This window comes from Oncorhynchus clarkii, chromosome 12 (assembly GCF_045791955.1).
Source record: "Oncorhynchus clarkii lewisi isolate Uvic-CL-2024 chromosome 12, UVic_Ocla_1.0, whole genome shotgun sequence".
Taxonomy (NCBI): Eukaryota; Metazoa; Chordata; class Actinopteri; order Salmoniformes; family Salmonidae; genus Oncorhynchus; species Oncorhynchus clarkii.
In genome coordinates this window covers 35,095,186-35,112,632 of record NC_092158.1, presented here as the reverse complement: position 1 = coordinate 35,112,632, position 17,447 = coordinate 35,095,186, and the positions used below count along the sequence as shown (strand labels likewise).

Sequence of the window (17,447 nt, the reverse complement as noted above, 5' to 3'; positions counted from 1 at the left end):
AAAAACACAAACAGGAAGTACCAGTGATGCACTCAATAAGGAAGTGGTCCGATGAAGCGGATGCTAAGCTACAGAACTGTTGGCAAGCTGGCAAGTGTCTTCACTGTCATTTTCAACCTCTCCCTGACCCAGTTTATAATATTGACATGTTTCAAGCAAACCACCATAGTCCCTGTCCCCATGAACACCAAGGTAAAATCCTTTGAAAGGCTGGTCATGGCTCACATCCTCCCAGACACCCTGGACTCGAGCTATCTGGCCACCCAGAATCACAACAACATACAGAATTTTCGTGACATTGTCAGCTAACCAGTCTATAGTGCCTGTGATTTAGCTGTTCTCTCTGAGCCTTTGTGTGCGGATTAGGGCTTTGGAGGTGGTGATGTGACTAGATTTTTGTGAGTTTAGTGGTTCTTTACTGTTTTATTCAGTGTATTCTATGGTATTTTCCAATGGCAGTGCAAATGTAATGTGAAGTGTGTGTGACAGATGGGCGTTTTGATCACAATCATATTGTCTTGATTGGCCAATATATAATGTGAGGATGCTATTTTATTACTCCTTATGGATAAATGAGATGTTATATATTATATCCTCCAAAAAAGTAGGCCAGTTTCTTAATGCTTTTTAGTATAGATGTGATGATGCGTTATACGAAATGTAGCTCTTGATCTAGTAAAAACTGTAATTGATTGAATAAAGAGGGCTGCAGGGGCTGCAATGCTTCCTGTTTTTATGAGGAGGCTGATGAGACTGACATTTTTTTTTAAAGAAAAATATGTTTCTAAAGTAGCAGCTGAAGTTAGCTCTATGAAACTCTACAATGTGGCCCATAGCCATCTTTTCCACAGCCTTACGTAACAGCCATTCAATAGGTTTCTATAGCTCTGGCATCTGCATAAAGACATGTCTCCTGTGGGATGCTGCTGCTTTATAACACACAGTTCTTGCCAATGCTGCTTCTGCCATCCACCCACAACAACAGATATTATGGAAATGTTTTCAGGATATGCATCTCTCCAATGAGATTGGGACTTCTCAGGGGGAATCCAATACTTTATTTCCACATCTAAAAAAATACTTGATCAGACATTGCCCCGAGTTTTACTTCAGCCAATTTAAATAAAATAAGATGTAATTTGCCACCTGCTTTCGTAAACAACAGGTGTAGACGAGCTGTGAAATGCTTACTTATGGATCATTTTCCCAACAATGCAGAGTTACAGAGGAAGATAAAAAAAATATTAAATAAAAATATAAATCGTGACACGAGGAATAAATACACAGTGAAAAATGATAAAAAATTGGTAAAAAATAACATGACTTATATACAGGGAGTACGTGTACTGAGTCGATGTGCAGGGGTAGAGGTAGCTATGTACATAATACAGTGCCTTCAGGAGGTATTCATACCCCTTGACTTATTCTACATTTTGTTGCATCACAGCCTGAATTAAATAATTATTGAATTCATTTTTTTCTCAACCATCTACACACAATACCCAATAATGACGTTATTGCAAATGTATTGAAAATTAAATATAGAAATAGCTCATTTACATAAGTATTCACACCCCTGAGTCAATACTTTGTAGAAGAACCTGTGGCAGCAATTTACAGCTATGAGTCTTTCTGGTTAAGTCTAAGAGCTTACCACATCTGGATTGTGCAACATTTGCCCATTTATTATTTTCTAAATTCTTGAAGCTCTGTCAAATTGGTTGTTGATCATTGCGAGACAACCGTTTTCAGGTCTTGCCATAGACCACTGGGACCTGTATGCTCTCGTTGGCTGGCCCTCGCTTCATATTTGTCGCTAAACCCACTGGCTCCAGGTCATCTATAAGTCTTTGCTAGGTAAAGCCCCGCCTTATCTCAGCTCACTGGTCACCAAAGCAACACCCACCCGTAGCACACACTCCAGCAGGTATATTTCACTGTTCATCCCCAAAGTCAACACTTCCTTTGGCCACCTTTCCTTCCAGTTCTCTGCTGCCAATGACTGGAACGAATTGCAAAAATCGCTGAAGCTCTCTAACTTTAAGCAACAGATGTCAGAGCAGCTTACCGATCACTCTACCTGTACACAGCCCATCTGTAAATAGCACCCCCAACTAGCTCATCCCCATATTATTATTGCCCTCTTGCTCTTTTGCACCCTAGTATCTCGGGATGCTGGCCTTCTAAGCAGAGTTCCTCTGTCCAGTGTCTGTGTTATTTTGTCCATCTTTTATTTTTATTGGCCAGTCTGAGATATGGCTTTTTCTTTGCAACTCTGCCTAGAAGGCCAGCATCTCGGAGTCGCCTCTTCACTGTTGACATTGAGACTGGTGTTTTGCGGGTACTATTTAATGAAGCTGCCAGTTGAGGACTTGTGAGGTGTCTGTTTCTCAAACTAGACACACTAATGTACTTGTCCTCTTGCTCAGTTGTGCACCGGGGCCTCCCACTCCTCTTTCTATTCTTGTTAGAGACAGTTTGCGCTGTTCTGTGAAGGGAGTAGTACACAGCGTTGTACGAGATCTTCAGTTTCTTGGCAATTTCTCGCATGGAATAGCCTTAATTTCTCAGAACAAGAATAGACTGACAAGTTTCAGGCGGAAGTGCTTTGTTTCTGTCCATTTTGAGCCTGTAATCCAACCCACAAATGCTGATGCTCCAGATACTCAACTAGTCTAAAGAAGGCCAGTTTTATTGCTTATTTAATCAGGACAACAGTTTTTAGCTGTGCTAACGTAATTGCAAAAGGGTTTTCTAATGATAAATTAGCCTTTTAAAATTATAAACTTGGATTAGCTAACACAATGTGCCACTGGAACACAGGAGTGATGGTTGATGATGATGGGCCTCTGTACGGCTATGTAGATATTCTCTAAAAACATCTGCAGTTTCCAGCTACAATAGTCATTTACAACATTAACAATGTCTACACTGTGTTTCTAATAAATGTTATGTTATTATAATGGACAATTTTTTTTGCTTTTCTTTCAAAAACAAGGACATTTCTAAGTGACCCCAAACTTTTGAACGGTAGTGTGTGTATATATAGGACCAGTCAATAGTTTGGACACACCTACACATTCCAGGGCTTTTCTTTATTTATTGTAGAATAATAGTGAAGACATCAAAACTATGAAATAACACATATGGAATCATGTAGTAACCAAAAAAGTATTCAACAAATCAAGGATCTGCAGGGAAGAATGGGAGAAACTCTCCAAATACAGGTGTGCCAAGCTTGTAGCTTCATACCCAAGAAGATTTGAGGCTGTAATCGCTGCCAAAGATGCTTCAACAAAGTACTGAGTAAAGGATCTGAATACTTATGTAAATGTGATATTAAATGTTTTATATATATAAAAATAAACTGTTTTTGCTTTGTCATTATGGGGTATCGTGGGTAGATTGGTGAGGGGAAAAACTATTTAATCTATTGTAGAATAAGGTTGTTAAGTAACAAAATGGAAAAAATGTCCTTGTTCTGCCACGACTCTGAGAACCGTAATATATTACAGTTTTTCCGGTTCCATTGATAGGATAGTCTCGAACGGAGCTCATCCAGTTTATTCTCCAGTGAATGCACGTTCGCCAATAGATCAGAGGGCAATGGTAGTGTATTTACTCGCTAACGTAGTCTCGTCAGGGTGCCGACTCGCCTGCCTTGGTTTCTCCACCGCTTCCTCTGTCGAGTCTCGGGGATTAGGACCTGGCCCGGAGTAAGCCGAACATCCAGAGCTGCTGACTCGTTGATGTAAAAATGTTAGTCCAAATCGAGGTTAGTGATCGCTGTTCTGATGTCCAGAAGTTGTTTTCTGTCATAGGAAATGATGGTGGAGAGATAATGTACATAACAATTCAGATCAGCGGAAAAATACACAAGATAGCAGAATTGGACAAGAGCCCGAATAACGGCTGCTATCCACTGCAGCGCCATCTTATCCCGTTGCTGAGGTGGTCAAGTTCCTGACCTTGTATTTCAATTTTTTATAATCATATTTTTGTACACTAAAGGCCTGTTAACTCAGAGAAGGTACTGAATATCGGTTCTGTGATTTGCTGCGAAGTGAACAAACCCATGCTTCAGCATTAGGGGATAGAGACAGTATCGAGAGCAACAAGAGCCACCCACCAAGGAGGCCATGTTTGTCCGTCACCCAATGCACACATACAGTGGCGTCCATTGGGGTTCCAGGTGGGACAGCAGGTGGTGGTATGTGGCCCTGACAGGAAGACAGCTGCCTGAGTGTTAGGCCTGAGTGGACCCAGGCCAGGAAAACTGGGACTACAACTCTGGAATGCAGCTCTGGATACAGTCCTGAATTGGGCCTCTGTTCCTCTCAGTGGCTCTGCCCTCCTGCTGTCCTGTCCTGTAGAGCTATTGATTTAGGAAAAGGATAGGGCAACATGTATGGGCAGGCTCTGAGAGGCCACTCCACATGCCTGACTGGGGTTACACATGCATGCACACATGTAGACACACACACACACATACACACATCTTTGTCAGTGGTAAATACAGGCAGTTAAAATGCAGGGATGTTAGAACGTCCGTCTCCCCACAGCGTTGTTGGCAGGCGGAGCAGGCTCTCACAGGGACCCACAACAATGGGCTCTGTCATGCATGTGGTCTGCTGATTCTGGTCACTCTGGCTGTGACTGTCCCTGGGGCTGGGGGTGGGGGTGGCTTTGCTCTGTGCTTTGAATTTGACTTTTTGCCCACTCTACCAACGCCCCCACCTGGTTCTGGCTCTCACTCTCTGCTGAGGAGAGGGACTGACCGGGGGAAAACAATTAGAAAAAAATCTAAAGAGAGAGACAGTGTGTGTGTGAGAGAGAGAGAGAGAGCAGGAAGTTTGCCTCAGTTCATTCAGCCAGGATAAATCGTAAGGCTGACTTTAGATTACCGCTGTGATTTTTGATTAAACATGTCACCACATTTAACAAAATATATTTAACCCTTTTTTTACCAGCTAAGTTGACTGAGAACACATTTTCATTAACAGCAACAACCTGGGGAATAGTTACAGGGGAGAGGAATGAGCCAATTGTAAGCTGGGGATGATTAGGTGACCATGATGATATGAGGGCCAGATTGGGAATTTAGCCAGGACACCAGGGTTAACACCCCTACAATAAGTGCCACGTGATCTTTAGTGACCACAGAGAGTCAGGACACCCATTTAACATCCCAATCCAAAAGTCGGCACCCTACACAGGGCCACTGCCCGGGGATATTTTTTTTTAGACCAGAGGAAAGAGTGCCTCCTACTAAACCTCTGAAACCACTTCCAGCAGCATCTGGTCTCCCATCTAAGGACTGACCAGGACCAACCCTGCTTAGCTTCAGAAGCACACCAGCAGTGGGACACAGGGTGGTATGCTGCTAGCTACAGTAAACCATGCTTTTTCATACTTTTTTATTTGAGGCACGAATATAGTGGATTCCTTATGACAATGACAGGCCATTAGGTGTTCTGGGGTGTTTCCCCAGAATGGGAAAGTTAGTTTCCCCCTTTTGGGGGAGAATATGGGAAACTCCGCTCGATCTATAGGAACCCTACTATAGGAAGCCCTACTGCTAAACTAGGCCTGGAAACCCAATTTACAGATTAGCATTCCAATAAGCATTCCCCATCAACATGATTTGGGATAGGGTAATTACTCTAGAACAGGATCTAAGGGGAGAGGCTATATCAAATTAATGACAGATTACATTTCTCAACCGTCAACCATCCTATGTTATAACATGTTGACTTCTCCAGTTATTATTAGATGAGGACAATAAACATTTACAAACACACCCATTTTCTGAGGTGAATTTTAGGAATTTGCCTCCATGTTTCCATGCCTGGCTGTCTGGTGTCAAGGGAAACTGAAGAACATTCTAATGTCCTCTTCATAAGTGCTTTGTGAATGTCATGGCCTTCCTTGGGCCTGGCTGTCCTCAACATAAAATTGACACTCCGTCCACTTGTCAGGTCATTAATCTCCTCCCCCCCCTATCCCTCATCTCCTCTCCATCTTGTATTCTTGCAGCGTGGGCCCTTGGTGCAGGGCATTGTCAGATATTCAGGGTGGATTGTCTGACACGACACACACAGTTGCACACAATCCTCAGTCTCTACTAAGCGACTGTACCCCAGTAAAGATCAATGAGGAGATGGATGTATAATTCAACACATTCATTTAGGGGACGGCGGCATTTGTGGGACCGTTTTGGCAGAGTGAAAGGATTGTTCGGAAAATGATGAAGTTACAATATAGAGTACCAGGGAAGAAAAACAACTGATTAAAACAGAGCGAGAGAGAAGAGAGTAGGGATCCCTCCCAGCTGGGGGGGGGTGTGTGTGTGTGTGTGTGTGTGTGTGTGTGTGTGTGTGTGTGTGTGTGTGTGTGTGTGTGTGTGTGTGTGTGTGTGTGTGTGTGTGTGTGAGAGAGCTACAGGGCAATATCCAGGCCTCATTCAGCCTCTCTCAGTGTAAAGTGTGTTTGTGCATGTGATGTTACTCAGGGTAAAGTGATGTTTTCAGAGATGTGTGTGTGACTAAGCTAATGGGCTCAGAGCGACACGGAGAGATGTCAAGGATGACACTTACTATGATCGCTAGCTACACTGCTACATCACTGAATGCTGATGAGCCCAGGGTCGAGCTAGCTAAGTGGAGGGTCGGTGCTAAAAGGAGGAGAGAGAGAGAGAGAGAGAGAGAGAGAGAGAGAGAGAGAGAGCATAGCTGCTGTGCTTTGGGTCGCTGTCATCCCTCTCAGTATGCAAAACAATAACAGTTTACATAAAACAGCACCCACGCGTCGGTCCAGTTATATAGCAAACTAATCACATCTGCATAGTATGTATATCAGTTAGGCTGCAGCGGGTATGTATTCACTTCACCCAGAGTCCTCTATACAGGCAAGGCTTTAGATTGTCAAGTGTCTGGGTTGTTTGTGTCAAGGGTATGCATAGAGCACTAATGAGAAACGTCTCACTTTATGTAGTGTTGTGGTGTCTCTCTTCTCATGATGTGTGTTTTGTCCAAAATGTTATTTTTAATTTTTAAACCCAGCCCCAGTCCCCGCAGGAGGCCTTTTGCTTTTTGGTAGGCCTTCATTGTAAATAATAATTTGTTCTTAACTGGCTTGCCTTGTTAAATAAAGGTTAAATAAACAAAATGTTAAAAAATTTAATGGTCTGGTCTTTATACTGCTGTTCCAACAGCGATGAGTGTTGAGGATGTGGGCATTTCCACGATAACGGATTACGCTTTGACTCAGTTTTCTTCACTTTAAAATGTATGCCAAACTAAAATATTTAATTGAACATTTTAACAAACCATACAACTCTATGCTCAAGGACTAGTTGTAACAATGTACACAAACATTTACAAAAACAATTTTTTTGGAAGAACTTTACGGTAGAATCTCATGTTTTTATGCGACCATGTTTTCAAAAAACTCTGTTCCAAATTAAATTTTAAAGATTGAGTTATTGAACTACAGTAAATTAAGTGGATTAACACCCGGTAACGGAATTACATCATGGGTTGGGTCCCTGATCTGTACTACATAGAAATGCATAATTATGGGTAGGAATTTAATTATTCTCGTGTTTCACAAGTTTGGACATCACAGCGCAGCACAGACGAGTTCAGTATAGTACAATACAGCATAGTAGGGTAGATAGAGTTCAGTAGAGTACAATACAGCATAGTAGGGTAGAGTTCAGTAGAGTACAATACAGCATAGTATGGTAGAGCAGAATTCAGTACAGTGCAGTACAGTGCAGAATTACCATTTTTTTGCGCGTTTTAATGACTTAATTCATAAATAAAATTGATATTAGTAAAATCCCTATAACTAATTGGTAGGTCTACCATTACTTGTTACTTTTGTTAACTTTCATTATCCTTCCTCCTCATCGGGGACAGACATTTGGAAATATCTTTAAAGGTGCTACACACAGGAGTTTTAGAATTTTTGCATTGTAATTTCAGAATGTCCATATAATACAGAGCATTCGGAAAGCATTCAGACCCCTCCCACATTTTGTTACATTACAGCCTTATTCTAAAATGTATTAAATTGTTTTTCTGCCCCCATCAAACCACACACAATAACCCATGACAAAGTGAAAACAGGTTTTTAGAAATGTTTGCGAATGTGGAAAAAGTCAAGGGGTGAAATACTTTCCGAGTGCACTGTATCTGGCGCTAATAGTGGAATAATAGTGTTTCACAGTATTACTTACCCGCCAGTGTTGTGATTGGCTGTGATATTCGCATATTGGTTTCTCCCGCCGCAGCGGCATCTGTTGTCAAACTGGGATAGCTGTTTTGTGGCTGTGTTATCTAGTGGAAATCGTTCTGTCATTTCTTGGTTGATAAAATTCTACACTGTACGCTCAATTTCAGTTTCTGTGAGAAAACTAGCACTAAATAGTGTATGGAATCATTGTCTCATCTAAAAAGCTGTGAAATATATTTTAAAAATATTGCATTTACAGCTGTTTGAAGCTGGTGGGACAAACCCGAAAGTTACCAGGGAATTAGCGATTTCCGTTAGATAACACAGTGGAAAGTCAGAACAGCTTTCGCAGTTTGTCAACAGATTCCGCTCTGGCGGGAGAAATCAGAAGGGGAATATCACAGTGAAACACAATCATTCCACTGTTAGCATCAGTTATATTATGGATATTTCTGAAATTACAAAAAAAATCCTGTGTAGCACCTTCAAAAATATGTGGGTTTTTGGTAACGGAATTACAAGACACAAAGCAATATTTCGTAAACTTATAGAAGGTTAACAATTTCTACAAAACGAAATATAAGAATTTATATTAGTTGGCAGGGGTCTTTACGTCAACATTATTGTGTTTTGATGTATTTCTGATACATTTTACGACTATTCGGGCAGATGTTTCCTAAGACATATTTTCCATCTGTTTATCCAGAAATCAAAACATTTACTTATGCATACTTTTTTAAGATTGAAAGTCATTAAAAAATATATATATCTATGCCTTAATTTCCTAAAAAATATACTCATAACTTTAATTTAACACCCAATTTGATATGCTCTTATGAACTTCACATGTTGGTGCTCATGGATCCTTTTGGATGGAAATGGCAATGTGTACTTTCACAAGCTCCAAATGAAAATACTGTATTGTGATACCCTTATTGGAAGGAGGAACGCTTTCTTATGGCAGCTGCACTTACTGTATGCTCTGCACTTTCTAAACCACCGATTGTAGAACTCCCAATTGTGCATACAATGAAATATTATTGGCCTTTTGTGTGTAATCCTGGACTTCCTCGATTTAATTGGAAAAGGTAACCCATGGAACCTCCACCTGAATGTTCCTTTATTACTCCATACTCTTAGTCTATTTAGGGCATTTCTGAACCAGGGCTGTAACTGTTATTGCTCTCCAATACAGGCCTTGTGTGTGATATTGGATTGTAGTAGGAAACCAATCAAATAGTCTTTATGACTGAGCCCCAGCCCTGACCGTAGGTCATAGTGGGACCGTGTGCTTTCGTGTTAGTGTGTCTGCGTGCATGCATGGTTTAACACTGCTGTTGTCTTATACCACAAGATTGACCACCCTGGGCGAGTGTTTACTATAGACCTACTTTAGATGCTGAACAGCCAAAGTGATCATGATGACCTCATTTAACAGAGCTTAGGGCGTTGTCTATTTCTTATCCTTATCATCTCCACCATAATTTACTTTTTGTTTTTACAATTTCATTCTTCAATGTAACTTCAAATTGACTTCCTCTCTCCGTCTTGTTGTGTTGTTTCAGTGCTCTGCGTAGTTATTCATATATATTTACAATCTATTTAAGAAACATCTCTGAAAGTGCCAGTGCTGTTAGAACCCAATTTTCTACTAAATTAACTCTGGCTCTAAGCATCGCTTAGCACAACACTACACCGTAGTGGAAAAGGGTTTCTCATTTCTTTCTGTCTCGTCTGTAAGTAAACGTTGCGATCATAATGAGTTCATTATAACGCGTTTGTATCATCAACAGCCGAAGACGCTAAACACAATATCGCTGACAAACACAGAATGTAAAGACTTGATTCATGTTGTCCTCATTAATTGAAATGTAGGTTTTGTTTTATAGATGGAGACAGGGCAACAAATGCGATAGGCTTTATTAAATATTCTCTGGAGTTGTTTTAAACGGCAAGTGTAAAATGTCATGTGAATACATCTATTACTGCTTCCCAGTTAATTAGCTGAATGAAAGGAAGTTATTCTGCTAGTGGATAAATATTGCTGTTACCTGCCTGTGTGAAGTGAGAGGATGTTACTTGCTTCATTTTTATATGACCAACCTTGCATTTGTACACGAAACTGCACTTGGGGACAGTTACTTTCTAAATGTAATCCGTTACAGTTACTAGTTTTCTGTCCAAAATTGTAATCAGTAACGTAACTTCTGGATTACCCAAACTCAGTAACGTAATCTGATTACTTTCAGTTACTTTTAGATGACTTTCCTCTTAAGAGCTCCGGAGTGGCGCAGCGATTTAAGGCACTGCATCTCAGTGCAAGAGGCGTCACTACAGTCCCTGCTTCGAATCCAGGCTGTATCATATCCGGCCGCGATTGTGTCCCATAGGGCGACACACAATTGGCTCAGCATTGTCTGGGTTTGGACAGGGTAGGCCGTCATTGTACATAAGAATGTGTTATTAACTGACTTGCCTAGTTAAATAAAATAAAAATAGGCATTAGAAGAAGACAAAAATGTATTGCCAATTGAACGACATCTATTGCAGGATAAATCAATGTTAAAGTTTACATAGTTGGCCATATATGGATGTTACATTTTACTCTATAGGTTGGTTATGTAGGCTTCTTCTAACCCATTACTTTCTACTACATATACGATGAAATGATATATTTACATTAAAAACCAAAGTCGATCAGAATTCCAGTCATTCCAATAAATGTTATACGGATGTGGAAGTATACATTGGCCAAATTGTTTTACCTAAGCAAAACCCAAAAACTAAGGACTTATTAGCCAGCCTTACTCTGTTTAGGATATTGTTGTCATGGATGACTGATTATGCTGAGGGATGGGCCTGGAAAAATGTAACCACTCTCAGATTAATAGACAGAGCTATGGATGCAAGGACTGACCATCCATGATATCAAAATTATTGTTTTAACCATGTTAAGAGGCTATAGAGTGTGTGTTTACATTTATAATGTTTACAAACATTGGAGAAAAACATGCTTATATTTTGGGTTCTCATGGTGTGTGACAGTTGAACTAAGCTCATGAGGCATTTACAAGTTATATTCTTCAAGATTCAATGGATATATATATAAACAAATAAATAAATAAAATTGATGTAGAAACTAAAGATAGACTTAAAGGGGAAATCAAAAGTGTGTGAGTTTGAGCATGTGTCCATTAGGCCTATGGATTTTTTAAAATCAGCATGAATTAGATTGAGCAATAAAAGCCTACATTTTATTCCATAGGCTGGGATCCGAACTATGCAGCTGTTGCAAGAGCGCATTTTTCACTGTATGTTCACAGGTTTCAAAAACAATTGATTGACAGGCAGTTTAAACTTCTTGAATTCAACCATTATTGGGTTCAAATACACATATAGATTTGTGAACAGCCATTCACAACAATCACAATCCGTAAAGCGCAAATAGCTAAATGAGAGAGCAGCAATGTGATTCACATCAGTGCACTATGTAGATATCAATAAAAAGTGATCGCCGAAGACTTCACCGCTGCTGTCATCCTTACCTACACGCGTTTATTCAAATTGGATAATCTTTGGATGCCGACAGCAGTCGCACCATTGGAAGATATAGCTTGGACTGTAGCCTACAAAAGCCCATTTCTGCTCTTTTCCCGCGATCCATCAAACACATTTGGTGTGTCATCATAGTGGTCTCTGACTTTTGTTCAACGTGAGCGAGTCTGACCATATTTAAACTTGCGCCTTTTTTCAATGCTAATTTGAATGTCATTGAGAAAACAGAGAAGTGTCAAATAGTTTGTTTTGCAAACATCCTTTCTGAATTTAAAAGTAATCCTCGAAGTAATCATCTAGTTTTTCAAAAGTATCTGTAATCTTACTACAACATTGAGGCCCCAGCGTACCTTTAAATGTGTCACTGAATGTAAAATAGACATGGCAGGGAGGCAGCTAGACGCTACACCAGGAGGCTGTGAGACAAGTCAAGATCAAGCAATGAGGGAAAGAACCAGACATTCCCATGCATACATGAATATCATTTTGGTGTGAGAGGAAAAGAGAACAAAGAACATCATATTTAATGGCTTTTCTACAGAGCCTACTCTGTACTGTATACCTTCCTCTCACCTCTCATGTGATCAGCAATGCAGCAGAAACACCTTCATCGTGACCATCAACATCATCATCATCATCATAATCATTGTTGTTCACTTTTGATTATTGCTTTGGTTATGATCCGATAGTAAAAGGCATGTTGATTTTAACCCAGTATAACAGCACATATCTCCTCCCTCTTTTTCTTACACTCTTAGAAAAAAGGTTCCAAAGGGGTTCTTTTTGGTTCCAGGTAGAACACTTTTTGGTTCCAGGTAGAACACTTTTTGGTTCTAGATAGAACCCTTTTGCGTTCCATGTAGAACTGTCTGTTGAAAGGGTTGTACATGGAACCCAAAAGGGTTCTACTTGGAACCAAAAGTGTTCTAACTAGAACCAAAAAGGGGTCTTCAAAGTGTTCTCCTATGTGGATGGCCGAATAACCTTTTTAAGGTTCTTGATAGAAAAAAAGGTGCTACGGGTGTATGTACACTTCCCTTTATCCAACGGACTCCTTTGTCTTGGACCTATTCAGCTGCAGACAATGTACACATACATTCACTTTTGTTTGGAACTGTTTTGAACTGTTATGACACAATGACACATGAAGACAATGAGTTACAATTCTAAAAAGTTTGCATGTGAATTTCTTTCCACAATCACCAAAAACACTAGTGAAGGACATTCACTATTGTGACTGTGAGTGCTTTGAGTGCACTGAATGAAAATATCTTTATACTGTAAATAACATTGTTTGGGAGAGATGGCATTGACACATACTTTATACAACGAGAGGAGATGGATAGAGAGAACTCCTTGAATCTTTACCAAGTGATTCTGTTATGTTATTCCATCCTTCTTCTAAAGAGAGTATACAGTAGAGTAGCTCAGGCAAATTTGGCCCGCAGGTGGTTTTATTTGGCCCCCCAAGTTGTCTAAGCAAAAATAAATATACTGTATATACAGTTGAAGTCAGAAGTTTACATAACGTAGGTTGGAGTCATTAAAACTTATTTTTCAACCACTATATTCATTTCTTGTTCACAAACTATAGTTTTGGCAAGTCGATTAGGACATAAACTTTGTTTATGACACAAGTAATTTTTCCAACAATTTTTTACAGACAGATTATTTCACTTATAATTTACTGTATCACAATTCCAGTGGGTCAATGTGGAGAAATGTCCTCTGGTCTGATGAAACAAAAATGGAACTGTTTGGCCATAATGACCATCGTTATGTTTGGAGGAAAAAGGGGGAGGCTTGCAAGCCAAAGAACACCATCCCAACCGTGAAGCACGGGGGTGGCAGCATCATGTTGTGGGGGTGCTTTGCTGCAGGAGGGACTGGTGCACTTCACAAAATAGATGGAATCATGAGGGGAAAAAAATTATATGGATATATTGAAGCAACATCTCAAGACATCAGTCATCAGTTAAAGCTTGGTCGCAAATGGGTCTTCCAAATGGACAATGACCCCAAGCACACTTCCAAAGTTTTGGCAAAATGGCTTAAGGACAACAAAGTCAAGGTATTGGAGTGACCATCACAAAGCCCTGACCTCAGTCCTATATAACATTTGTGGGCAGAACTGAAAAAGCGTGTGTGAGCAAGGAGGCCTACAAACCTGACTCAGTTACACCAGCTCTGTCAGGAGGAATGGTCCAAATTCACCCAGCTTATTGTGGGAAGCTTGTGGAAAGCTGCCTGAAACGTTTGACCCAAGTTAAACAATTTAAAGGCAATGCTACCAAATACTAATTGAGGGTATGTAAACTTCTGACCCACTGGGAATGTGATGAAAGAAATAAAAGCTGAAATAAATCATTCTCTCTATTATTTTTCTGACATTTCACATTCTTAAAATAAAGTGGTGATCCTAACTGACCTAAGAGAGGGAATGTTTACGAGGACTAAAGGTCAGGAATTGTGAAAAACTGAGTTTACATGTATTTTGCTAAGGTGTATGTAAACTTCTGACTTCAACTGTACATACAAATACACATTTCTGTTACACGATTTCTGATGTCCATCCAGTTTGATTTCTATTTGCCATATATTTCACAGAAGTTCTGAACCCTTATACATTTTACAGACACAGTATATTTTAAATTTTTCTTGTTGTTATTAGTCCCACCCTTCAGCTCCATTCAACCCCTCCCATCTATCTCTTCACACCGACCGTAGTGGATTTCTATTTGCCATATATATTTAAACTTTGCTGTGATTGCTAGTATTGCTATTTGCAGCGTTAGCTCCAGGTAAATGTTGCAATACTTCAGCCATTCCTGGACCTGTGACCAAAAACCAGCTACATATGGACAGTACCAAAAAAAATGATCTAATGACTGTCTCTTCACAGCAGAATCTGCAGAGCTGGGAAGGTTGTATCCCCCATATATAGAAAAATTCTACGTTTTGAATCCGGTGTCGTTTTGTGTGTCAATTCATAAACCATGTGCCATTGAATCAGTACATCGAAAATCTCTTCCCAACTATTTTGCAATCTGTATGGCACAGCTGTCAATTTTTTGGTCCTGAAATGAAACTGGTATATATTTTTATTTAGCACAATTTTCTCCAACCCATTTTGGTCGTTAATGCAGGGCCGACAGACAAGGGTCTGAATACTAATGTAATGTGATATTTCAGTTTTTTATTTTTATAAAATGTGCAACAATTTTCAAAAACTTATTTTGTCATTATAGGGTATTGTGTGTAGATTGATGAAGAAAAAAATTAGCTTTAATCGATTTTAGAATAATGTTGTAACGTAACAAAATGTGGAAATTGTCAAGGGGTCTGAATAATTTACGAATGCACTGTGTGTGTGTGTGTATATATATATATATATATATATATATACAAACAAATTGGGGGGGAGGGGGGAGAGCTATTCCCACGCATAATAGAGAGACGTGATCATATACAGATATAAGCAAGGTGTGAAATTATTATGTTTTAGTCAAATATGTTATCTGTATTGGCTTCAGAATAGCGGGGGTTGCTTTTTCATCTATCGCTCTCTTTTTTTCTTACCTTCATAAAAAAATGAAGGTGACCATCCTCATTTTCTCTGCCCCAAACTTGCAAGAACAATTTAATTAAGTCTTCTGCCAGGCATGGAGATTCTTGCTGTCTTTTTTCTCCCTCCGTGTCAGTCAGAACGGTGAAACACATCAAGTACGCGACTAATGACACTTGTATTAGTGGTGTCATTCCCTCATGCATGTTATACAGTTTTCTGTGATCGCCGCGGCTTGAATGCTAATCACTGACAGGACTTGTTCCAACAACTCCACTTTGTGTGTGTGTGTGTGTGTCCAGGTGGTAGGAAGGTAGGATGCACAGCAGCTTTATCAAAGTGGCTGCTGCCAACATACTGACTCAACTCCAGCCACCTTAATAAAAGAAAAATTGATGTAATAAATGTATCACTAGCCACTTGAACAATGCACTTCATATAATGTTTACATACCCTACATTACTCATCTCATATGTATATACTGTACTCTATACCATCCACTGCATCTTGCCTATGCCGTTCGGCCATCACTCATTCATATATTTTTTTTTTGAACATATTCTTATTCATTCCTTCACACTTGTGTGTATAAGGTAATTTATGTGAAATTATTAGGTTAGATTACTCGTTGGATATTACTGCATTTTTGGAACTAGAAGCACAAGCATTTCACTACACTCGCATTAACATCTGCTAACCATGTGTATGTGACAAATAAAATTTGATTTGATTTATCAAAGCCAGTGTGAGACAGGGTGATAGGCTAATGAATGAAAAGACTGTCAGGCAGATCAAACAGCAGGAATCAGGATGAGGAAGGAGGGTGTCTGTCTGGGGGAATTCTCCTGGAACCCCCAATCACCTGACACACAGCTCCTTCCTTTCCCTACCTAGAACGCATTGGGTGCATAGCATCTACATTCCAGGACCTCACCTAGCCCACAGTTTGTGTGTGTTCGTGTTAGTGGATTGTGTGTGCACAGTTGTCTGTTAGCGTGGGTTGTGTGTTGTGCTTGCCCGGTGTTCTCCTCAGCCTCTCTCTCTCTGTCTGTGTAACCAGTGTGTGATTAAACATAGTGCAATGAATGAGGACAGTCAGGGTCAATCCTTTGTTGTTCTGATTTGAAGCACTGTCTCAGGAAACAGAAACATATTAACCAATGTGTGTGTTTGTGTGGGTCTGTGAGTGAGAGTAACATGTTTAACTCTGTTTCTAGCTTTCAAACTATCACACATTATATTTAGTATGGTTCAACCTGTCAGTTGCTTCCTTGATATGTACTGGTTGCTGAATAGCAAGCTGATATTCAAGTATGCATGAATAGTGTATTTATGTTTAACGAGTGATCAATCCTTGAACTTACCCCTTTCTCTGGTGTTTGTGTGTGTGTGTTTCAGACGAGTGCAGTGCTGTGTTCTGGAGGATGTTCTCTCCTGGCAGTCAGCTCTCTGTTGGCCATCATCACCATCTTCCTGCCCAGCGGAGGCTGTGAGAGGAGGATCTGTACACTGGCTGGATACATGCAGATGGCTGCGGGTGAGTACAGAACAGACACATACACACACACCTGTCAACAACAACACACAGACTTTCTATTACCTAGACCAGGGCTGATCAAACTGGGGCTGCGCCGCTGTTTGGTTTGGCCCGAAAGAAGGTTACAAATATATATCTATACAGTGCCTTGGGAAAGTATTCGTCCCCCTTGAACTTTGCGACCTTTTGCCACATTTCAGGCTTCAAACATAAAGATATAAAACTGTATTTTTTTGTGAAGAATCAACAACAAGTGGGACACAATCATGAAGTGGAACGACATTTATTGGATATTTCAAACTTTTTTAACAAATCAAAAACTGAAAAATTGGGCGTGCAAAATTATTCAGCCCCATTAAGTTAATACTTTGGAGCGCCACCTTTTGCTGCGATTACAGCTGTAAGTCGCTTGGGGTATGTCTCTATCAGTTTTGCACATCGAGAGACTGACATTTTTTCCCATTCCTCCTTACAAAACAGCTCGAGCTCAGTGAGGTTGGATGGAGAGCATTTGTGAACAGCAGTTTTCAGTTCTTTCCACAGATTCTCGAT

At 40.1% G+C, this 17,447-nt stretch overlaps 1 protein-coding gene across 1 annotated transcript in view; it reads left to right on the top strand.

Moving 5' to 3' along the window:
• Window positions 1–17,447, top strand: part of LOC139423123 (LHFPL tetraspan subfamily member 7 protein-like) — a 215,462-nt gene that overhangs the window by 45,399 nt on the left and 152,616 nt on the right. Inside the window, exon 2 of the mRNA XM_071174792.1 lies at window positions 16,757–16,895. Within this exon, the coding sequence (XP_071030893.1) occupies window positions 16,757–16,895 (139 nt within the window). The remainder of the gene's footprint in view (window positions 1–16,756; window positions 16,896–17,447) is intronic.